At 45.1% G+C, this 18,534-nt stretch overlaps 2 protein-coding genes across 5 annotated transcripts in view; one reads left to right on the top strand and one right to left on the bottom strand.

Moving 5' to 3' along the window:
- The window catches only part of LOC127626101 (trafficking protein particle complex subunit 10-like), a 54,571-nt gene extending 54,075 nt beyond the window's left edge, over nt 1-496 (bottom strand). The window contains 1 exon segment of the mRNA XM_052101658.1: nt 405-496. The gene's annotated coding sequence lies outside the window, so the exon portion shown is untranslated.
- A 56-nt stretch (nt 497-552) lies between these two features.
- On the top strand, nt 553-9,864 carry LOC127626121 (serine/arginine-rich splicing factor 11-like). 4 transcript variants are annotated; one of them, XM_052101688.1, is made up of 12 exons: nt 553-823; nt 3,811-3,944; nt 5,651-5,760; nt 5,853-5,942; nt 6,519-6,568; nt 6,676-6,809; nt 6,928-7,003; nt 7,320-7,433; nt 8,258-8,347; nt 8,525-8,617; nt 8,711-8,882; nt 9,061-9,864. In XM_052101688.1, exons 1-12 carry the CDS (start codon nt 702-704, stop codon nt 9,253-9,255), a joined length of 1,380 nt encoding a protein of 459 aa, XP_051957648.1. In that variant the 5' UTR covers nt 553-701; the 3' UTR covers nt 9,256-9,864. The 4 variants fall into 4 exon arrangements, with proteins under 4 accessions (XP_051957648.1, XP_051957649.1, XP_051957651.1 ...); XM_052101689.1 differs by having other exon boundaries at nt 8,711-8,876; XM_052101691.1 differs by lacking the exons at nt 553-823; nt 3,811-3,944 and adding exons at nt 3,972-5,211; nt 5,313-5,433.
- The last annotated feature ends 8,670 nt before the right edge of the window (nt 9,865-18,534 follow it).

The raw sequence follows: 18,534 nt of genomic DNA on the forward strand, positions 1-18,534 counted from the left end.
ACTGACATTGCTTAAAAAAATAACTTATTGAAAGTGGAACATAATGTTAATATATAATATTATTATGGCAGTTTTTTGACGTGGACATTTTTGTCCTTTATGGACCTCTGAGTAACTTTTTTTATTGATGTACAAGGGTTCAAATTGATTGGAAGAAATTGGAATGGCCAACTGATTTAGCAAAGGATGTCCCACCAGGAAAAGGAGCAGTTACATATTTGTAACAAACTCGATAAAGCGCATGCGCATTAGCTGATCCGGCCTGAAAAATAGCGTATTTTTTGCGTGATCTAAGATAAAGAAGCACAACTTGCGATACTATTGATCTCATAGTTTGCTGTTGATTTGAAATATGTTCTTTGATCGTAATCTAGATTAACCCTTTCTGGAGGTTTCGGTCTTACCCTGTTCAAGTAGATAGGAGCTGCACTTTCATGTCGAAAATAGCCGCTCGGGAGCGTTCCATAGATGCCTCCCGAGTGAACTAACTTGCCTTGATGGGACTTTGGCAGTACGGATCGCTTTGTGTGCATTGACTTTTATTTTGAAATCCACTCCACAAGCCGCCATGCACGCGTGACACAGCAGGCCGCGACACGACTGATCGAATTCATCGAAAACAAATCGAGTAAACGCGTGTTTTAATACACGGATTTAAATGCTTTTCGATTGATGTGCAACGCCATCAGATCTGAGCCACAATGACGTCCAGCACGAATGTGATTCAGGTGACGAACGTGTCGCCGAGCAGCACGGCGGAGCAGATGAGAACACTGTTCGGATTCATCGGAAACATCGACGAGCTCAAACTGTTTCCTCCAGAGTGAGTATATAATTAACAAGTCATCCTTATGTGCACGAAAAGCCCTTTATATAAGTGACTGATTCGTATATGATCGATAACCGTTTTTTCTGGAGCGCGTGCAGAATCCAGACGCACACAAGACACACTTATGAGATATTAATTTCCCCAGAAGGTCTTTATAAAACACGATATACACATACATCACATTTATAAAAGAGTTTAAACTATTCGTAGCAACCCGACTACCGTTATAAAACCGAGTGAGTATTTTAAAGACCCAATATTCTGCTCTCATAACACGCATTGTTGGTTTGGCCTTCAGGTCATCAGTATATTTATATTAACACACCAAATATTTCAATTCATCAAAATGTGATTTTTCAAAGCTTGGAAAAATCATGGAAATTTCTATAGTGAATATGCATTATTTCCCCCCTCTGTTCTGAAATGATCTCATCAGCTATTTATTTATGGGCGAATTGTTCTTTTGAGTCGGTTCACAAATGAGATTCATTAGCGAATCGGTCTGAATCAAAATTATTTAAAATAAATAGCTTAAGTAATTAAATGTAATAATACAATTTTAAGACATACTAGGTTGAAAAGTTGACGATTATGAGCTTGTTATTGTGACTTAATCAAATTTTATCGAATTAATTTTTTGAAATACCAATTGATTAATCATATACATTAATATTTGCAGAGAAAGGCCCCAAATATTCATAAATACAATATAAATACAAAACATTCCATGCGTTCCATCCGTGTTATTTTTATTATTCGGTGTCATGAACAAGTCGAGTTAAAAGCAGTTGAAATGTTGAAAATCGTGTCTCGGGTTCCTTGTGCTTCAGTCGGCTGCACGCATCCCGTGTGAGCATGTTTATCTGTGGCTGCGCGGCTTGTGAGGTTTGTGTAAGGCGCGCAGACTCCCCCCTGCTGACGCGGTCCATAGAAACACTTAAAGCTTGAATTGCTCCGATGGTAGGAAAATACTTACATACTTTCATTGCGATATTTACGTACAGCTCTGCTGCTGGTTTTTTTTATATATATAGTCGCACTAAATTACCTACGGATGTGCAAAACTACTGATTTTCAGTATTGATTAGTCTGTGTTAAAGATCATGTATAATTAACTCCAATCAGATGTTTCGGAGGGCTATACAGACACACAGCACTTCAACAGGTTAATTAGTGGATCATTTCGGTTGTCTTAAATGATTTATTTGTTATACCATGACTGTCTGTAATAATAAGTGTGTACTCTGTACATACCTTGCCTTTTCTCTTTTGATGTTTAACCTAGTCACGTGACACTACAAACACCACGAGGTGTCTATGATTGTTTTTATTTAACTTCTTGAGGGGGGTTTTATACTGTAGAACCCTCCAGCGTCGGCAACGGAGAGAAAAAACTACCAGCGTTGATTTATTTATTTTTTGTTGTATTTTTTCAGACAGCCAATAGTTAAAATGCAACTCGGCGGCGATTAATCAGTTCCGCGGAAGAGGCCTGCTCTCTTGTGGGATCCGACGCAATGAGTGAGGCCTGGGAAAGTTTTGATTGCTGAGAACGGGTGCGGGCGGGAAGACACTGATGTGTGCGTGGGAAACAGGAGAAAGAAATGAATCATGGGACTGTTTTTATGGGAAAGCGTATTATTATTTGTGTCATTCTATTGCGCAAGAGCAACAAAAATAAACTATTTACAGCGTTTGCCACTGAGAAATAAATAAAAAAAATACCGGCAGGGATTTTTTGTCAGACAGCCATTAGGTAAAAAAAGCAACTATCGGCACCGATTAATCGGTAAAACTGATATATCGGTTGACGTTTAATAATCGACTAGGTGGAGGGAGAATGAGTACGCATTAGCATCTGCTCATTAATCATCATCTGATTAGCATCTGATCATTAATAAGTTGACCGTCGGGACACCCTGCTGAGTTCATGCTTACAGCAGTTGGGAGAAAAGGTCCAACATCACAAAATAAATCATTTTGTTGCCGAAGTAACAAATGAGGTTCTTATTTTACTGAAGAACTGACAAGATGTCCAAGAAGTTGCGCATCTCAATTCATTTGAGAAATGCTTCTCCCATTAAAACTACCACCACTAAAAATATGAATGTTAGTAGTCAACCACAATAATCGACTAGTCAGTTGTAGGACGACTAGTTAATTAGTCCTAACACTAGAGGTAGAGCGATTAATCGGTGCCGATAGTTGCTTTTATCGGCAAAAATCTGGCTATAGTAGCCGATTGTTTTTTTTTTTGTCATTTCAAAATATGAGTCTATTGTGTGTTTCGAGGTTGTTCATGGTTAAAAGTCCCACGTTATGCACCAAACAAAAAACTGTTTTTTTATAAACCATCGGCCGATTAATCGGTTATCGGCCTTTCTCACCACCTTGGTTATCGGCAAAATTTTAATTGAGTCAACCTCTGCCTGAAACATCGTCAGCCCTACTAATATTACATTACAGTATTTGGCCAGTACTGTTTTGTTTTATTGCATAAATGTGCTGGAGGTCACGCGCTTCTATCTGCATGGCTTTCTGAAATTAGACACGCTAAATATAGCGGTGAAATTGCCCGATTTGATCTCTCTTTGCGAGTTGTTTTTAGGCATGTTGATAGAAATGGAATAATTTCAAAATAATGCCATTAATTGAGGCTTGATTGTTGTGTAAACTGAGTTTCTCCATTTGAGGATGTCAGTTCTCCAGTAGGCAATATTTTAGGTGTTTTTTTTTCAGTAGCTAACTTCTGTTCTGTGCTTTTGTTGTTTTTCACTCATCGAAAAACATCTGGCTTCACATCATACCTGCAGTACAGGTAGGACGCTGGAGGAGTCCGCTCTGATGGGCCATTGATGCATTTCAGAGTTAAAGGCTGAGCTGCATTATGAACCTTTGTCATTTATAGAAGAACATCAGTTTTGCTGGAGTGTGTGTTCCTTGTGTGTACAACTGGCAAAAGCATCTATATTTTCTTTCAGTGATTCTTCCTTGCCTGTGACTTCACGTGTCTGTTTTGTAAAGTTCAACGAGCCGGAGTCAGTCGGCGTTTCGCAGCACCTGACGAACACTGTCTTCGTGGACAGAGCCCTGATCGTCGTCCCATTCGCTGAAGGTTTGTGCCCATTTTGTGATGTTTAATTGACGACTCCTTCACAGTCTAGGTGATGACGTTAGCGCAGCGACTGTCACTCTACCCTGAACGTAGCTGTTTGGTTACGGCATTACATTTGTGTATGTATAGAAACACATGCTATATGTGATTGTGATTGGATTTAATAACATCTGTGGTTGGGAATAAAATCCTTGAATGGCAGGTACTCATGTTTAACTCATTGCCTTTCCAGTTTAGTTTCATTTTTTTGTTAAACCTTTCTCTCTGTCATTTGTGTGTGTGATTTTTATAGTGAACAAGGCAATTGCAGAGCCGGCAGATGTCTGAGCGTGAGCCTCTGCTGCCCTGTAGAAAAATAAAAGCGGCCGGGCCACGTGTTTTCCTGCTGTAAACTATAATCCTCTCTCTTGTGCTCAGTGTTTCAAACTCAATTCATTTGAGATCAAAGGCAAAGATTGATGAGCATATAATGGATGCAAACACACATATTGAGACCCAAAACCACATTTCTGATTCAGTTGCATGCTAATTATAGACATTAGAAAATCTACGGTAAGATTCATTTCAGCTGAGGGAATTACTGCATGAGTGGGATATGTACATATTATATACTTTTATACACGCCTAAGAAGCACTTGAGCGTGTAAGTGCGTAATGATAGTTAAACTCAGGTCCTTCCTGTGTGTGTTGTTGTGATATTTGTCCAACTTGCCCCTAGTAAAAAAACTGATGGTCTAGAATGTTCTTTTGTTCTTCTCCACATGACTGAAAAAGGGCCTAAGAAGCTTTTTAACGGTCGTTTTCTGTTTTTTGTTGTTGTGTTTTCCAGTTCTTTTCCCTGGTTCTGCAAGTCCTGTTAACCAGGCCCAGCAGACAATGCCAACCAACAGTTTTGTCTTCTGCAGCTTGTCCTGTTTCTCTCTTTATCTCTCTCTCTCTCTCTCTCTCTCTTGTGTTTGTGTGTCAAAGATGACTGTGTTGTATGGAGTGAAATATATTCATTTCAGAGAAGCACACCCAATGGATTCCATGCACTTTACGAAAACGCACATTTTTAATTTAACTCGTTATTTTCTTCAGTCTAGTTGAGTTTAAAATGGCCTTTGGCTGGAAGAGGACATTTCTTATCTCCGGTTGTCACTGTTTAAGTGAGTTTGTGTGCATAGGTCTGCCCCAGTTTTAGACCAGTTTAGATCTGTCTCCTAAGGCAGTTTTGAAAGCACCAACAAAACCTCTTCTAATACATGTTTTTTGTACATTAGTTCTGGTAAGTGAAACCATCAGTGGATGAATAAACTGTCATTTGATGCTGACACCCAAATCATAAACTCTGTTTTGTCTATCTTGATGTCTCTGTGTGCTTTATAGCGAAGCAGCCGACCTGAATCGCTTGTTCATTATACAACTTATGAAACTTGAGAGCACATCCCACTGGAGATCCGGCTGTGCTTGCTTACATTTGGTTCATGACTTAAAAAATCGAGTTCAGGTGATAACATCTTGGCAGTGTGTCTAGTGTCATTTGCTTTTCTTGTAGTATTATGCACTTGATGCTTTTTTATTAAGGGACCTCATGTGTTAGCTTCCTCTGAAAAGCGAAAAGTGCAAATGTAGACTTTCAAAAAGAAAGTTTCACTGTTTGGGTCTGTCTGTGTGTGGAGTGTTCGCTCGTGGCCTCGTTTAACTGTGTGCTTTCCGTCCTGCAGGAGTGATTCCTGACGAGTCAAAGGCTCTTTCACTGCTCGCCCCAGCTAATGCCATCGCAGGATTGCTGCCAGGGGGAGGGCTTCTGCCCACACCCAACCCGGTCACATCTGTGAGTGTCAATCACTGTAACTGGAGACGAAGCTATTTCCGAGTGCCCTCTGTTGAGTATAGTGATATATTCTGGTTCTGTTTTGTCATCAGATTGGTGGAGTTGGTCTTGGTGGTCTTGGAGGGCATAACTTGGATCCTATGGCAGCCTTGGCCATGGCAGCGCCCAACATGAATCCTCAGGTTTGACGACTCTGTCCCAGACTTTAGTGGCTGCCTCGCTGTTGACCTCATGATTATTTTTATCCTCAATGCTCAACTCTTTCAGTTGATTCCAATAAAGTGAAACCGTGCCCACCACTTGGTCTTGGCTCCAGAAGTATTATTATTATCTAGTGTTTAGAAGAGAGCCAATAGCCACTTTTTCACTATTGGGCCAGGGCTATCAACTGGCCAGCTGGGGACAATATCCTTGTACCTTGAGCCTCAAGTCCAAAATCTATCTGCGTTCCCACTATCGGACCAATAACTCTGCAGCGTTGCCCAAAACCCTGCATGTAATAAGCTCAAGCTGAAGTAATCTAGTTATCTATAATATCGAGTTTATATCGAATGTAAATTGCAAGATAAATTAGTGTTGACAACTCACCGACTGTAACTGCCATGGTCTCCCGAGTGGTCTCTCCACTAACAGCGGGATGACGTCCCAGCATACCGTCTATGAAAGATAGTGGAAATGTGGCTAATGTATCTGTAAGATGGCCTGAAGAATTTGTTCACCACGCTTATTTTACTGACCGTTCATGTTTTTCTCCTTAGTCTTTGTCAGCTGAGCAACTTATGAAAATAATGGCATCCATTGACCCAAAGTAAGTTCATGAATATCTCCAAAAGTCTCTGTTCTTCATCTAATTCAGTATCTTCATGTTCTCTAAAGGCTGATGTCCTTTTATTTAATGATTCGCTGTTACCGCAGGCTGAATCCTCTCACCGCTGGGCTAAACTTGACACCTGGATTGAAGGCAGACGCTTCTAATAAAGAGATCGAAGAGGCCATGAAGAGGGTGAGAGAGGCACAATCTCTGATCTCAGCTGCCATCGAACCTGGAAGTGAGTAACACACTATACTAAGAGATATTTGACTGTTCCTGTCTGTGAACGGCCCTCCTCTGTTGATGATATTCAGAGTTAATGAAAGAGTGTTGCACTAAGGAGCATGTTTCCTCAGGTAAGAAGGATGATAAACGTAAGCGCTCGAGATCGAGATCCAGACGCAGGAGGTCGCGGTCCCGTTCAAGACACAGGTTTGTGGGGCCTTGGGAAAAACATATATCTTAAAAGCACCCACAGTTAAGGAAATCTTAGAAATATCAGGGAATTTTTTAATTGTGTTTTCCAGGCCTTAGAAACTTCATCGGCTAGATATCACTCTTGTATAGAGAGTCCAAATTTTTGTTTTTAATCAGTTATTTACAGTCAAACATCTGATTATTTGAATCAGTCCAAATGATTGATTAGCAAATCCGGATCAAATTGATTGGTCAAAAAGTGTGTAGGAATAACATTTCAGCTGAAGTCCATATAGAGTCATGGTCTGATTTCAATATGATGCAACCGCAGGCGTTCTAAGAGTCATTCCAGAAGGAGGTCTCGCTCCAGGAGCCGTAGGAGGTCAAAAAGCCCCAGGAGGAGGAGGTCTCATTCCAGGGATCGCACCAGACGTTCCCGGTCCAGGTGAGTCACAATCAACAGAGCTGGAGCCAGTTAATGTCTACTTTACATGTATATAAGAAAGCGGCTTATTGTGAGAAAACAGCTTTCCGGTTTCCATGCATTTTATAAGCAGTGTACTATTTACTCCCGTATACACGCGGCTCGGGCAGTACAGCCTATTTTCCATGCGATGCTTGTGCAAGTAACAAACGTCATCCGAGGAAGACTTCACTGTTTTAGTCTGCGTTGCCTCGCTTTATTTCCAGATATTCCAGAGTTGTTGCTGTGTTAGTTACCTTAACTTTCTATCATGACCTGCAGCAGAATTGCACTGCAATAGTGGGGTTTTCCTCTTACTTAAAACTCTGAGATTCCCCCAGTGTATGAGTGCATATACCTGAACATGAGGGACTGGCGATATTTTACATGGGTGTGTATAAATGCGTATAGTTTATATTGCATGTGCTTTTCCCACTGTACATGCAGAATTGTTGAATTCTTTCTGATGTGTTGACTTGTTGCTGTTCACGCACATGCGCACTCCTCAAATCCTGTTAGAACCCCGCTTAAGCGTTTACATGAACACATTAGCCATGTACTCTGGATAAACCTAGGTGTGTTAAACTGCTTTCTCTTAATCTTTTAAGCAGCGAAAGAAAATTGGCGTTCTGGTTTATATGGCGTTTCAGAACGGTGCTTTCTGTAATAAACCGTTTTCATAAGTGCATCTAAATAATGAATACAATGTTGCTTGCCAGTTGTCCAGTAAAATGTATTTTCCTCAGTTTTGGAGTAGCAGTGGTTCACTTCCGTATACTGATCTTTTCGTCTTATCTCTGATGTAGGGATCGAAAGAAGGATGACAAAAACAGGAAGCGTTCAAAAACGCCACCGAAGAGCTACAGCAGCGCCAGACGGTCACGAAGTATCAGCCGGTAAGTAAAATATATTCAAGTAAACGTTTTATTGTTGCTCTGTAAAGTTAAAGACCAAATGTTGGGATATATGAAAGAGACCTTTTGGTGGGGTGGGTTTGAGCATGACACTTTCAAATGAATGTAATGTTGTTGTAAAGTATTGCAGTTTAAATCACCAAATGTTTTTTCCTCCAGTAAACGGCACAGGAAAAGTCGCAGCATCTCTCGCTCGCCAAAGAAATTACGTTCTCCCAAGAGAAAACTATCCCGCTCGCCGTCTCCACGCAGGTACTGTGCACTTACCTGTCTCTCTGTCTCATGCCCAAATGTCTCACTCCTCAGACCGACTGCAACTTTAAAGCCATGTTCTGTTTCTCTTAGACATAAGAAAGAGAAAAAGAAGGATAAAGATCGCGAGAGAGACCGTGACCGAGACAGAAAAGATGATCGGGACAGAAATCGGGACAAAAGAGAACGTTCCACCAGCAAGAAGAGCAAAGACAAAGACAAGGAGAGAGACCGGAAGTCAGACAGTGAAAAGGGAGATGTAAAGGTTCAATGCTTTAATAGTTAGACTTAAAGCAATCTTCAAATCGGACATCCAGTTCCAGGAACAACTTGCAGCTTGATGTGCTGTTTATCAAAAAAGTTCTCAATGAATGTTTGATGGACATTTTTAGTTTATTTCTATGTAGTTAGCTTTTGAATTCTGTATGGTTTCTGTGCTGTAGGTGACCAGGGATTATGATGAGGAGGAGCAGGGCTACGACAGTGAGCACGAGGAAGAGCGAGAGAGGAACTCTGATGCCGCATCATCCCCACAGGCCAAAGAGCCTCAAGCAGACAGCGCAGATGATGCGGGATGCGGAGAGTCGGACGGCAACAGCGAAGACCAGCGAGACGAAGACATGGACATGAGTGATTAAAAACAGCCCAATCCCACCGATCATTGTTTCTCTTATTGTTAAATGGAGTTTGGATAGAGGAAAGCTCCTCCTACATCGGTCCGACGACTCTTTCCTCTCTGAACGGATTCATTCCTTTTTTCTTTTTTTAAACTCCGCATCCTCAGAATCTGCTGTATTCACTGGTTCATGATCGTCTTAAATATGTACTCCCAAGATTTTACACCCGTTTTCTTTACTCGTGGCTCATGTGGAACGGTGTTATACAATTTTCAACTTCACCCTGACAAATAAAACCATTCGTATGTCGGTTTGCCGTTTCTATTTAAAGCAATTATCTTCTAATTAACAGTGCTTGGAAACAGGCAGTTTTTTGTTTCTTTTTATATTTAGCCTGAGTTAGATGTAATATGTTTGTCTTTTTAAAGTTGCATAATGGAAATGCACGTAAACTGGATTACTCTTCTCGCAGGTTATGACTGTTGATGAGTTGATATTGGTTCAGGTTTATCTGTTGCATTGTGTTTTTCTGTAGTGAACACACAAACACCCTTCATCATAGATTAGTTTGTGAATAAACTGATTTATCTGTACTGTTTGCAGTGTTACAAATTGAAAATAAAACTTGATACAAAATTCTTGGCTCCTTTTTCTACCTTCTTTAAAAATGCATTGATTAGCATGTTATTATACGCTGCCCGATTGTAATGTAAAATGTCACGTGATTCAGTAATGACCCAGTTTCGCAATTACATTTCTAAGGCATTTCTTTTAAGGTCAATTGGGCATTGGGATAATTAATTGCAAATTTTAAGACGGTCAAAAGCATTTCAGAGTCAGTTGTTGTTTAGTTTGTGGGTTTTATCCCAGCAGCGCGCGCGCAGGAATGGCACGAATTTCGGAGGCATTTCACGATATATTATTTAAAATATTTTTTTAGGTAAAGATACAAATTAGTTGCAACGCAAATGATCTGATATTGTCTCGGAGCCAGGGACAAAAAAATATAATTGTATTGTTTTCATTTTAAGGTTAGAATGAAATAAACGGTTAAAAACGTTGACCGGACTCAGTGCTAAAGTGAAATACCAGTTAAGTGTTGCCAAGAGTAACGCAACCTGGTCTGGATAAACAGGCTCAAAATAAGAGACTCGCCTCACCTGCGATCTGGTTTAATCATCACACCCCTAATTTTTCCCCATTTCTTTTCAATTAATATATTCTTAGTATTAAATGGGCATATATACCCCAAATCTACATCTGGACATCTAAAATCAATTGATAGCCTACACACACACACAACAGCGTTTGCACGTTTGAAATGTGTTTCAGGATCAAAGCACATGCTTCTGTTCTACTAAAAAGTTTTTTTTTTTTGGCAACAGAAATTTCTGTAATTCCTACAATATTATGTGATAAACTCTTTGGTCTTTGCTTTTATGAAGAAAATAATTATTATCAGAACGGAATTAACTGTTATTAACCTTTTACGCAGAGATGGGCCAGCGAGAAAAACATTTTTTTTGTTAAAATATTAATAACTACAGTCTTGACCAACACAAAATAGGTATTATTTGAAAGTTCAAAAGTTCTACTTTATAAAGCATGTAGAGATTATGAGCAAAACCGACAAGTGCTTTGAAATTAGCAGATAAATCGTGTTCTGTTTTGATAATTTATATTTAAAATATGCACTGTACATATTATTGCAATTAGTAAAAAGTTAAAACATGTTCTCTTACGACAGGTTCTCTCGTATTGCGTAAGCTAGCTTACGCTACGGGAAAGATTCATCTTTTCTGAGATATTGAAGCCAAAAAATTATCCTTAATTAGCGTAGTGGCTAAAGCACAGGGCTGTTAATCAGTAGGTCACAGGTTCTAACCCCATGGCCACCACCATTGTGTCCTTGAGTAAGGCACTTAACTCCAGGTTGGTCCGGGGGGATTGTCCCTGTAATAATTGCATTGTAAGTCGCTTTGGATAAAAGCGTCTGCCAAATGCATAAATGTAAATGTAAAATGTAAATGGACAGTAGCTAAAGCCTGCTCGAAAAGTAGCAAAATGTCGCCAGATGACGTCATGCGTCATTAGCATATTAATGACGTCATCGCGTCGTATTTGCATTCTGCCTAATTTGTCGGTACTGTAGCCTACTTCAGTTATATATCTCCCTAAACCGTGCTCATACTGTTTTTATATAAGTATATAGCCGAAAAACGGTCAAATTAAATGTTTTGAATTAAAACAAAGGAGAAGGCAGCTGCTATGTGATCACTGATTGGTTCCTGCTAACACAGCGTGCACATGCGCAGCTCATTCATGTCTATGTCCGCTGGCATGCAGTCAACGGAATGTGCTGCTCCTCTCAGCCGCTCACTGAACAGAGCAGACGCAGCGGGGAAGTAAGACCTCACGCTTGCAGTACTGGCGATATTTGGAATTTGGAAAGTTGCTAAGGTTTGTCCAAAAAGTCGCTAGATTTGTCGCTAGTCGCTTTTTTGAAAAAATGTCGCTAAAGGGGTCTGAAAAGTCGCTAAAAATAGCGACAAAGTCGCTAAGTTGGCAACAATGGCAACTGCAGACCTTGAGCGGGCTAGCTAGCGAGCTCATAGGTTGCTCTGCGGCAACTGCTGCAGCCTATAGACGAACTTGGGCGAACTTACGTCCAATGAGAGGCGTCCGCGCGCTTACTGCATCAAAGCCCGCCAAAATGGGCGTGGCTAGAGTGCATATAAGCGTAGTTCGTAGGCTGGAACCCTGATTTTCATCTCTTCAGCGAAGCTCTTCGCATCTCTGAACTGGAAGCCGCGTCGCCGTTCGAGGGGCATCTAGCAAGCTTGGACAGCGTCGAAGAAGCCGGCCGTCTCCGCCACCTTCAGCCATCCTGCGAGCTACGCCATCCGGCGACGTATCCTTTTTAGAGCAAGCTAGTTCTTAACGAACTTCACAAAAGAGTAACGAGCGTCTTTTTAAGATGCCTCGCACCACTTGCGCTTCATGCCGCGCCCCTCTCAGCGCCGGAGACCGCCACATCATCTGCGCTCTCTGCCTGGGACTGGGCCATGCAGAGCTCGCCCTCGCTGAAGGCGGATGCGACCTCTGCGAGGAGCTTCGATGTCGACCCCTGCGGGCTCGACTCGAGCGCTCAGAACTGAAGCCGCCGCGCCGCCTTCCGTTCCGCCAGCGCAGGAAAAAGCACCGCTCCCAAACGCTGCCAGAACCGGTGATAGAAGCGACTGCCTCGCCGAGCCTCTCCCTCGAAGCATCGCTCTCACCCTCCCCGCCCCGGACGCCGCAGTTGCCGCCCAGCAGCCGCGACTGCGGCCATCTCGGAGGACGAGGCGGAGGATAAGGGCTGTTCCATCATGGCTTCGGACAGCGAGGAGTGGTCAGGCTCCCGCCGCCTCCTCGCCCAGGAATCCAGCAGGACCCGCGCCGGAGTCGAAGGGGAACTAACACGCCTCCTCACACAGGCCGTCGACGGCCTCGGGCTCGAGTGGTCACTGCCCCCTGAGCAGGCTCTCAACAGACTCGACGGCTGCTTTCTTCAGAGCCGTCGCCGCGCAGCACCCGCGGCCCGGGCCGCTCCCTTCCTGCCGGAACTCCACACTGAGCTTGCAAAGTCGTGGAACGCGCCTTTCTCGGCCAGGATCCGTTCCCACGTCTCTACCCCTCTCGCTTCGGTGGACGGCGCCACCAAGAAGGGCTACACCTCCATCCCCCGGTCGAGGATTCGGTAGCAGCACACCTTTGCCCATCCTCCGCGAGATGGTGGTCTAAGCCAGTGCTCCCGTCTAAGGCCTGCAGAGCGACTTCCGCCTATGTTGGCCGCGCCTATTCCGCCGCCGGCCAAGCCGCATCTGCTCTGCACTCCATGGCCATCTTACAGATCCTCCAAGCGGACCTTCTTCGGGAGTGGGATGAGAAAGGCAGGCACCCAGAGGCTGTTACAGATCTAAGAAGCGCGACGGACCTCACCCTTCGCGCCACCAAAGCTGCAGCCCAAGCTCTAGGGAAGTGCATGGCCTCGCTGACTGTGACCGAGAGACACCTGTGGCTAACGCTAGCCGACATGGGAGAAGCAGAGCGCTCCACGTTCCTCAACGCACCGCTCTCTCCGACCGGTCTCTTCGGCTCCGCGGTGAGTGGCATTGTTGACCGCTTTTCAGAAGTCCAGAAAGCCACCCAAGCCATGAACGTCTTCCTGCCGCGTCGCGCTAGCTCCTCTGCAGGCCGCCCACGTGACCAGCCTCCTGCACGAGCCTCTTCACAGCGCCCAGCTCAACAAAGTCAGACTTCTCAGCGTCGACAGGGCGGCCGCCCTCGATCGCGCTCAGTCCCGCCGCGGCCGGACCACCGTCAAAGCTTCGCCCCCTGTCAGTCCCCCTCTCTCAGGCTACTACAGTGGTGGATTCAGCAGCCAACAAGCCGGTGATACTGCCCGCTTGCCTGCACTCAAACGCCATTTTCACGGCGACCCAAAGAAATCTTGTAAAAAGCAAATATGCCTTATGTGTAGAAAATGTGCCCACAATCCAGTGTTCACCCCTACACACAAGCATTACACTTCCCGTGTTCCTATCAGAGCCCACTCACATAAAGCGGACACAGCCCGCTCGAGTGTTAGAGTCAATAAACACGCCCACTAATCCGTGGCGCGCCCTTCTCTGGCCGCTCTGTCACACGACCAGCCTTATGTGTAGAAAATGTGCCCACAATCCAGTGTTCACCTCTACACACAAGCATTACACTTCCCATGTCCCGATCAGAGCCCACTCACATAAAGCGGACACAAACCGCTCGAGTGTTAGAGTCAATAAACGCGCTCACGAATACGTCGCGCGCCCATTCTCTGCCCGCTCTGTCACACGGCCAGCAAACACTTCTCTGTATGTAAGTCCCGTGCCCATGACTATGCTTACGCATCACTTAACAGATGTGACTCTTTCCCCATTCACCTCAATCGGAAGTCACTCACAGAACAGCCTGTCCCTGCTGTCTGCGAGCAGTCATGCATAAGCACAGTAAGCGCTCACACATTCTGTTCAGCTGCTGTGCGTGGCAATCAGGGCGATTTGGCCATTCACCCTCTAGTGTTAGGCTTCAAAGCGTGGGAAGCTATCCCAGGGATATCCAAATGGGTGTTAAGCACAATAAAACAGGGCTATTTGCTACAGTTCGATCGCCGCCTCCCCGCTTCAGAGCTGGCTCGAACTATTGTGAACACGGAAGCAGCCTGCATGCTTCGCTCAGAAATAGCAAACCTTCTGTGCAAAAGGGCCATAGAGAAAGTGCCGCTTCGCTGAGCTGAGTCGGGGTTTTACAGCCGTTATTTTCTTGTTCCCAAGAAAGACGGCGGCCTCAGACCAATATTAGATCTCAAGGGTTTGAACAAGGTGCTTGCAAAAAGACCGCTCAAAATGCTTACAATCAGGAAACTCCTCGCGATACGCGCCAGGGGACTGGTTTATCTCTCTCGATCTGAAAGATGCCTACTTTCAGATTCAGATAAATCCCCGTCACAGGCCATTCTTGAGATTCGCCTCGACGGCCAGGTTTATCAATACACCGTCCTTCCGCTCGGCCTGTCTTTAGCACCTCGTACTTTCACGAAGTGCATGGATGCGGCGCCGCACCCCTCGCGGAGTCAGGGCTTGCGAATTCTGAACTATTTGGACGACTGGCTGATTATGGCACAGTCACATACGGAGCTGCTGTCTCACAGAACAGTTCTCCTCAGCCATCTGAACAGTTTGGGTCTTGCAGTCAATTGGACCAAGAGCTCACTACAGCCCAGTCAGGCAATTTCCTTCCTTGGAATAGAACTAGACTCCGTGGCAATGACGGCTCGCTTATCTACACAGCGCCAAGCGTGTTCAGCTGACTAGCCGCGTCCTTTCAGATGAACAGCCTCACGCCTCTGAAAAAATTTCAGAGAGTGCTAGGTTACATGGCCTCAGCCGCAGCAGTACTTCAGCTGGGTTTACTGCGCATCGCTCGCTTCAGCATTGGCTAAACACCGGCGTCTCGCCGGGCTTGGGCCACAGGCCGCCAGCCGATCAAGGTGAGTCAGACCTGTATTTCAGCTCTGCAGCCCTGGACAGTGGCCGAATGGTATCAGCGGGAGTGACGATGGGAGCTGTATCTCGCCGAAAGTCATCTCGACAGACGCGTCCAACACGGGTTGGGGCGCGGTCTGCGAGGGCTCTCCGTTTTTGGCCTATGGTCAGTTCAGGAAAAGCTCCTTCACATAAATTGTCTGGAAATGATAGCGGTCGAGTACGCCGCATGCGCTTTCTCCCGGTCATTCAGGGTCACCACGCCCTGGTCCGTTCGGACAACAGATCTGTGGTATCCTACCTAAACCGTCAGGGCGGTGTCAGATCCAGGAACCTCTTCCATCTGACCGAAACGCATACTGAGTTGGTCCCAGTGCCACCTGCGCCGCTGAGGGTGACGCGACGTGCCAGGCCACCTGAACGACGGCCCAGACAGACTGTCCAGAGACAATATTCCTCCAGGGGAATGGTCCCTGCACGCTCAAACAGTCCAGAAGTTATGGCGCATATTCGGCAGAGCAGAGATAGACCTCTTTAGCGTCAGAAGAGAACTCTCACTGCCCAATATTTTTCTCGAAAAGCGAGGACGCGCTGGCCCAGGACTGGCCCAACCGCCCGCTTTATGCCTTCCCTCCCGTCTCGCTATTGCCACAGGTAATGCAGAGGATCAGGGAAACGCATCACTCAGTGCTCCTCATAGCCCCGCGTTGGGAGAATCAGACATGGTTCCCGGAGCTTACGCAGCTGTCACTGACAGCGCCGTGGCCCATCCCAGTGAGAGCAGATCTCCTCTCTCAAGCTCGCGGCACGATCTGGCATCCCCACCCAGGGCGCTGCACACGTGGGTGATCAACGACTACCCGTCGCTCTGCCAGAAGGGGTAATAAACACCATCATACACGCTAGAGTCCCTTCCACGAGAAGACTCTATGCGTCAAAATGGTATGTGTTTTCAAAATGGTGCACCGACAGAGACCTGGACCCACGGACATGTGGGGTGTCGTCGCTGCTCATGTTTTTACAAGAGCTGCTGGATAAGGGCAGATCCCCATCCACGCTCAAAGTGTATGTGGCGGCCGTCGCGGCGTTCGCCGAACCCCTGCACGGCCAGTCACTGGGAAAAAACGAGCTGGTCATCCGCTTCCTCAAGGGAGCTAGAAGGATGAACCCCCCGCGCCTCCCATCGGTTCCTATCTGGGATCTTTCTATAGTTCTCTAAACTATGAAAGCCCCCCCTTTCGAACCGCTTCAATCCGTGGATTTGAAATACCTTTCACTCAAAACCATTTTTCTGACTGCCCTGTCATCAGTCAAACGTGTGGGAGACCTTCACGCGCTGTCTGTCAGAGCTGCGTGTCTTGAGTTCGGACCAAGTGACTCCAAGGTCATTTTAAAGCCTAGACACGGCTATGTTCCCAAGGTGATCAGTACTCCTTTCAGAGCACAGGTCATTTCCCTATCGGCGCTGCCAGCATCCGATAGCTGAACGCGACGCCAATCTCCTTTGCCCAGTCAGAGCACTGAGATTGTATACTGCGCGCTCCGCCTCTTTCAGATGCTCTGAGCAGCTTTTCGTTTCGCTCGAGGGCGCACCAAAGGTCTCGCCACTCGAAACAGACACTGTCTAGATGGATAGTGGACGCTATTGCTGCCGCGATACGCGTCAAAAGACCTGCCATGCCCGTTGGGCATTAGGGCTCACTCCACTAGAGGCATGGCCTCATCGTGGGCATGGTCCAGCGGGATTTCCATTCACGACATATGTGTGGCAGCGGGCTGGGCTTCCCTCCACCTTTGTCAGATTTTACAATCTGGAAGTGCCCGCCATGCAGGCAAAACTACTAGCGGTTTAATACGCTACAGCTCCCCTGGTGAGCTCCACTGATGGGACTCATTCCACACAGACCGGCACCGCCGCTCTGTCGCTCCCTTCCCACTATGTGCTTATGTATTACACACACACTGGCCCGCACTCTTGCCGCCAAATAGTATTTCCCCACTCACAAGGGCTCCCCGGGTCCCCCACCCCAGGGCTCATGCAGTGGATGCTTGGCGCGCACGGCGTTGACAATGGGTTCCCGTAGCGTAAGCTAGCTTACGCAATACGAGAGAACCTCTTGTAAGAGAACGAATCGGTTACCTAACGTAACCTCGGTTCTGTCTAGATGAGGGAACGAGTATTGCGTAGCCGGCCGTGCTCGCACCACGAGTGACTTTCGCGTCATTCAATGAAAATCAGGGTTCCAGCCTACGAACTACACTTATATGCACTCTAGCCACGCCCATTTTGGCGGGCTTTGATGCAGTAAGCGCGCGGACGCCTCTCATTGGACGCGAGTTCACCTAAGTTCGTCTATAAGCTGCAGCAGTTGCCGCAGAGCAACCAATGAGCTCGCTAGCTAGCCCGCTCAAGGTCTGCAGTTGCTGCACTGCGTTGACAAATGATACAAAATTAAGGATAATTTTTTGGCTTCAATATCTCAGAAAAGATGAATATTTCCCGTAGCGTAAGCTAGCTTACGCAATACTCGTTCCCTCATCTGGAGAGAACCGAGGTTACGTTAGGTAACCGATTCGTTTGACAAAAATATAGTAATAGACAAGTATATGCCATTTCTTTTGCAGAAAAACCAAACAACAAATATCTCATAGCTACCATTATTTAGAGTCTGTGATTATCTTTCAATCGAGTCCACACACAAGATAATCAGATGTATAGATCATTAGATAATCCACATGAAGCACAATGTTACATATGACCAGCAGGAGATGGCGCCAAATACACGACACAGACGCAATGATGACTCAAATGACACAGAATGAAACTCATTCTGTGAAATCTCATGACTAAAATCATGTCTGCATGCTATGCAAACCTTTAGTCATTGTTGTGTTTGCATGTGTAATTAGTTCTGATGTACAATTATTATCTTTTATTTGTTTGGAGATGTTTTTGGACACTATGATCAATTATATTTGTAATGTCATAACATTTGACTACTTTGTTGTATCAGTATGCAATTTTATTTGGTTACAGTTGACATGATTGGGAAAAGCAGTTTTCAGGAGCGACCTTATTTACACCCAGAGATATTTCATGTCACGTAAGACAAATATGGAGAAAATTAGTTTGTCTTTTTTTAAAATTATCATTATTCAGCAGTTTCTTAAGCTGCGAGTCTCAGAATGTATCATAATCTATATCATTAAATTTTTTAAAAAGTTTTCTTGACATTGA

This window comes from Xyrauchen texanus, chromosome 32 (assembly GCF_025860055.1).
Source record: "Xyrauchen texanus isolate HMW12.3.18 chromosome 32, RBS_HiC_50CHRs, whole genome shotgun sequence".
NCBI lineage: Eukaryota > Metazoa > Chordata > Actinopteri > Cypriniformes > Catostomidae > Xyrauchen > Xyrauchen texanus.

What these genes read in the sequence shown, in the direction of transcription:
- LOC127626121 (XM_052101688.1), top strand. Translation starts at nt 702, where the DNA reads ATGACGTCCAGCACGAATGTGATTCAGGTGACGAACGTGTCGCCGAGC. An exon ending in CGGTCCCGTTCAAGACACAG is followed by an intron (nt 7,004 to 7,319) that starts GTTTGTGGGGCC and finishes ATGCAACCGCAG; the next exon opens with GCGTTCTAAGAGTCATTCCA. An exon ending in CGCTCGCCGTCTCCACGCAG is followed by an intron (nt 8,618 to 8,710) that starts GTACTGTGCACT and finishes TGTTTCTCTTAG; the next exon opens with ACATAAGAAAGAGAAAAAGA.